This window comes from Montipora capricornis, chromosome 6 (genome assembly GCF_036669925.1).
Source record: "Montipora capricornis isolate CH-2021 chromosome 6, ASM3666992v2, whole genome shotgun sequence".
Taxonomy (NCBI): domain Eukaryota; kingdom Metazoa; phylum Cnidaria; class Anthozoa; order Scleractinia; family Acroporidae; genus Montipora; species Montipora capricornis.
Window position 1 is genome coordinate 41,824,793 of NC_090888.1, and position 3,104 is coordinate 41,827,896.

The window sequence follows — 3,104 nt, forward strand, 5'->3', positions numbered from 1 at the left end:
CGAGCGCGGTTTGTTTTCAGCTTTCAGTTTATATGTGAAGGGTTGTATTTGGCCCCAGTGCTAGGATCATCCTACCGCTAGGATCATCCTATCTGAGAGGAGGGATGATCCTGGCGCTAGGATGATCCTGGCTCCATGTAAACTGCGTCAGGAGGCCCAGTTTGCCCACCATCTTGAAACCTGACATGGCCCTGGGGACGAGTTCTGGGAACAACATGGCGGGATCTTCTCACTCATCATCGACTAAAGGCCGACAATTTCGAATTTCCCTGCCAAACGATGAAGACGAAGATACCGGTGTGCAACGTGGGGGTGCAATATTGTTTCAAAAATACAGGACCCAATTGCAAAGTAGAGAGGCAGCGGAAACAACAGGGCAGATTGTGTTGGATGATTCTCAAGAAGATCAAGATGAGCTTAATGGTTACCAACCTCGCTCAAAAAAGAGAAAACAGACTGATGGAGTCACTCAAAAGAAATGGACCTGGAAAGATGAGTTTGTTGCCAGCCTCATTGCTTACATAAAGGAATACAAGGCAGTATGTGATTTCAATGGTGTTGACTTTGAAGCAGACTTGAAGGACTTGTACACTGAACTTCATCGTTGCCTGGCGTCGAGGTTTCCAGAAGATTTTGGCCCAGATAAGGTAAGCGAACCTTCAACTGCTGTAAAAGACATGTCCTGTGAAGAATATGATTTGTACAAGAAAACCACTGCAGAAGAAAAGATCAAAATTGCAAAGGTTTATGATCGAATAAAAGCAAAGGTCAAAAGCATTCGCCAGGACTACAGAACTGCTGTAAACAAGGGTACCAGAAGTGGAAGTGGAAAACTGGTAAAGGAACATTTTGACATCCTGCGTGAAATTTGGGGAGGTTCTCCAGCTACAACCATGTTGGCTGAAGGTGTGGATGGTGATAGTCTGCTCTCTGACAAAGTCAAGAGCAGTAGTGAAGGTAAGACCTCCATGACAGGGACAAAAGGGTCACATCATAATAATAATAATAATAATAATAATAATAATAATAATAATAATAGCAATAATAACAATAATAATAACAACCACAACAATGACAATGATAACAAGAATAAATTGCGTACACACAAGTAACATATGTTCATAACTTCAAAAACAGTCAAATTACAGCTGGTTAAAATTATTTCAAAAAGATAACATTTATGCTGGAGCCAATTTTAAAAAAGCCCAGCTCTCTAACCTCTATGTCATGGCAGGGAGTCTAACATTTTTACAGAGTTACTTTTCAATGCTTCCCCATTTATGTTGCGGGGATTGGGAGCCAGGGTTTAAATTGACTGGAATATTACTAAGATAAACTCCCTAGTCATTTATTATAAATTTAGATACTGTTAGCATGTGTTAACTTAAATCCATTGTTTAGTATTTAGTTCGTGTCAAACTGAGCTGGAGGGTAGGGAGGGCATTACTAGAGAGGTAAGGGGGCTTATTAACAGGCCACAGCAAGATTTGTACTACAGCCCTATTTGTTTGTTTGTTTTTACAATTCTTGTATGCATGTGGTGCCTAACAAAATAACAGACTGCAGTGTCTTTAAACTGCATGGGCCTTTTTTTCAAAAACACAATTTCTATATTTGTATTAATCTGCAGTTTCAGAAGCTGATGCAACTCTTACTGAAGAGTTATCAGACACAGATAAGGAGTCAGCACATGGAAATGCAAGCTCTTCATTTTCCCAAGTGCCTGCAGATGAACCAAAAATGACCAAGAAACCAAACATGTCTGTCTCGGCAGTGCCACGGTTAGTAGACAATAAAAGAAAACAGATGGAAAAAGCACTTTCTCAATCTAAACGAGATCAAATTTTGATGAATGCAACAAAAGAGGACATAATCATGAAGAAGCAAATGATTTCATCACTTGAGGAATCAAATAAGTCTTTACAAAGTACAATGCAAAAAATGACAGAATCACTCTCTTCCATGGCGGAAGGTATTTCAGCTGGTATGAGGATGATTGCTATGGCCATGGCGTCACCATCACAACAGCAGTCTTGGAGTTCTCAGCCACCAGATTACAACAGAGTTTTGTATCCAACTGCTATGCATGGAACTCATGCATATACCATGGGGCATGATTTTGTAAGAAGTCCTCCCAACTTCCCAGGCGAAGATGGTCATTTTCAAAGTTCATCACCAAGGTCATACACTCCCAGCCCCACTCCATCTGACCAGGTCTCTGTACACAGCAATGGTAGTAGTACTGCTGGATATGCTTCCTACAATAGTTATTGACAAGGAAAGCTAAAACTGACACACAGCATACCTGTTGTAGAATGTCAATTTGTGTTTATTAAAATGTTGAAAAGTGTTAATATTGAACTAATGCTGGGATCATCCTAGCAGGAGGATCAAAATGTTGTTTGGCAGGGACAATGACAGAAACAGATTATCACACACAGCAAGGTCATACCAGCATGAAGGTCATTGTATCAAACACCAAGTACCATACTTGTACTATATACTAACAATGATTTGCGGTCAAACAGGAAATGCATGTCCCACTTGGACAATCCACCTGCTAGGTTGACCGTACTCCTTTGAACATGGATAACTGGAAAGCCAGGTTCCAAAATCTTGCGTTACTTGTTGGTGTTAATGTTTTCCTTATAAAGTGATGGAAAATGACATTTTAAAACTGTATAGCCTTAAGTTCATACATACAAGGTTCAGCTGTGTAAATATGATGCTTGTTTAATTTTGGGGCAGAAAAATTCTCACCTGTATAATCTTTCATGCTCCTAACCCAACATTTGAACTTTTTGTATCTGGGAGTACATACACTTGGACAGTAACTATCAGACTGAGAACTACATGTATAAAGCTTGGTTCTAGTCATCCCATTTACACCTCATGCAAAATGGCTGCCATCATCTTTTGTTATCTGGTCAAGATTCTTAAAAAGCTGAGGGTAACACTTGAAAATTAATAGAAGAGTATACTACACTGTCCTTTAAATTACAGGCTGCAAAGTTGTGACTCGTTTATATTCAAGAGATTGGTATGGCCTGTTCAGACGATATCTTAACCTGAATTTTATTGCACTTGTTACATAGATCTATTTG

At 39.5% G+C, this 3,104-nt stretch overlaps 1 protein-coding gene across 1 annotated transcript; it reads left to right on the forward strand.

The window, feature by feature from the left end:
* Positions 1 to 215: 215 nt before the first annotated feature.
* LOC138053951 (uncharacterized) lies at positions 216 to 2,274 on the forward strand. The gene is made up of 2 exons (XM_068900475.1): positions 216 to 957; positions 1,631 to 2,274. Exons 1-2 carry the CDS (start codon positions 216 to 218, stop codon positions 2,272 to 2,274), a joined length of 1,386 nt encoding a protein of 461 aa, XP_068756576.1.
* The last annotated feature ends 830 nt before the right edge of the window (positions 2,275 to 3,104 follow it).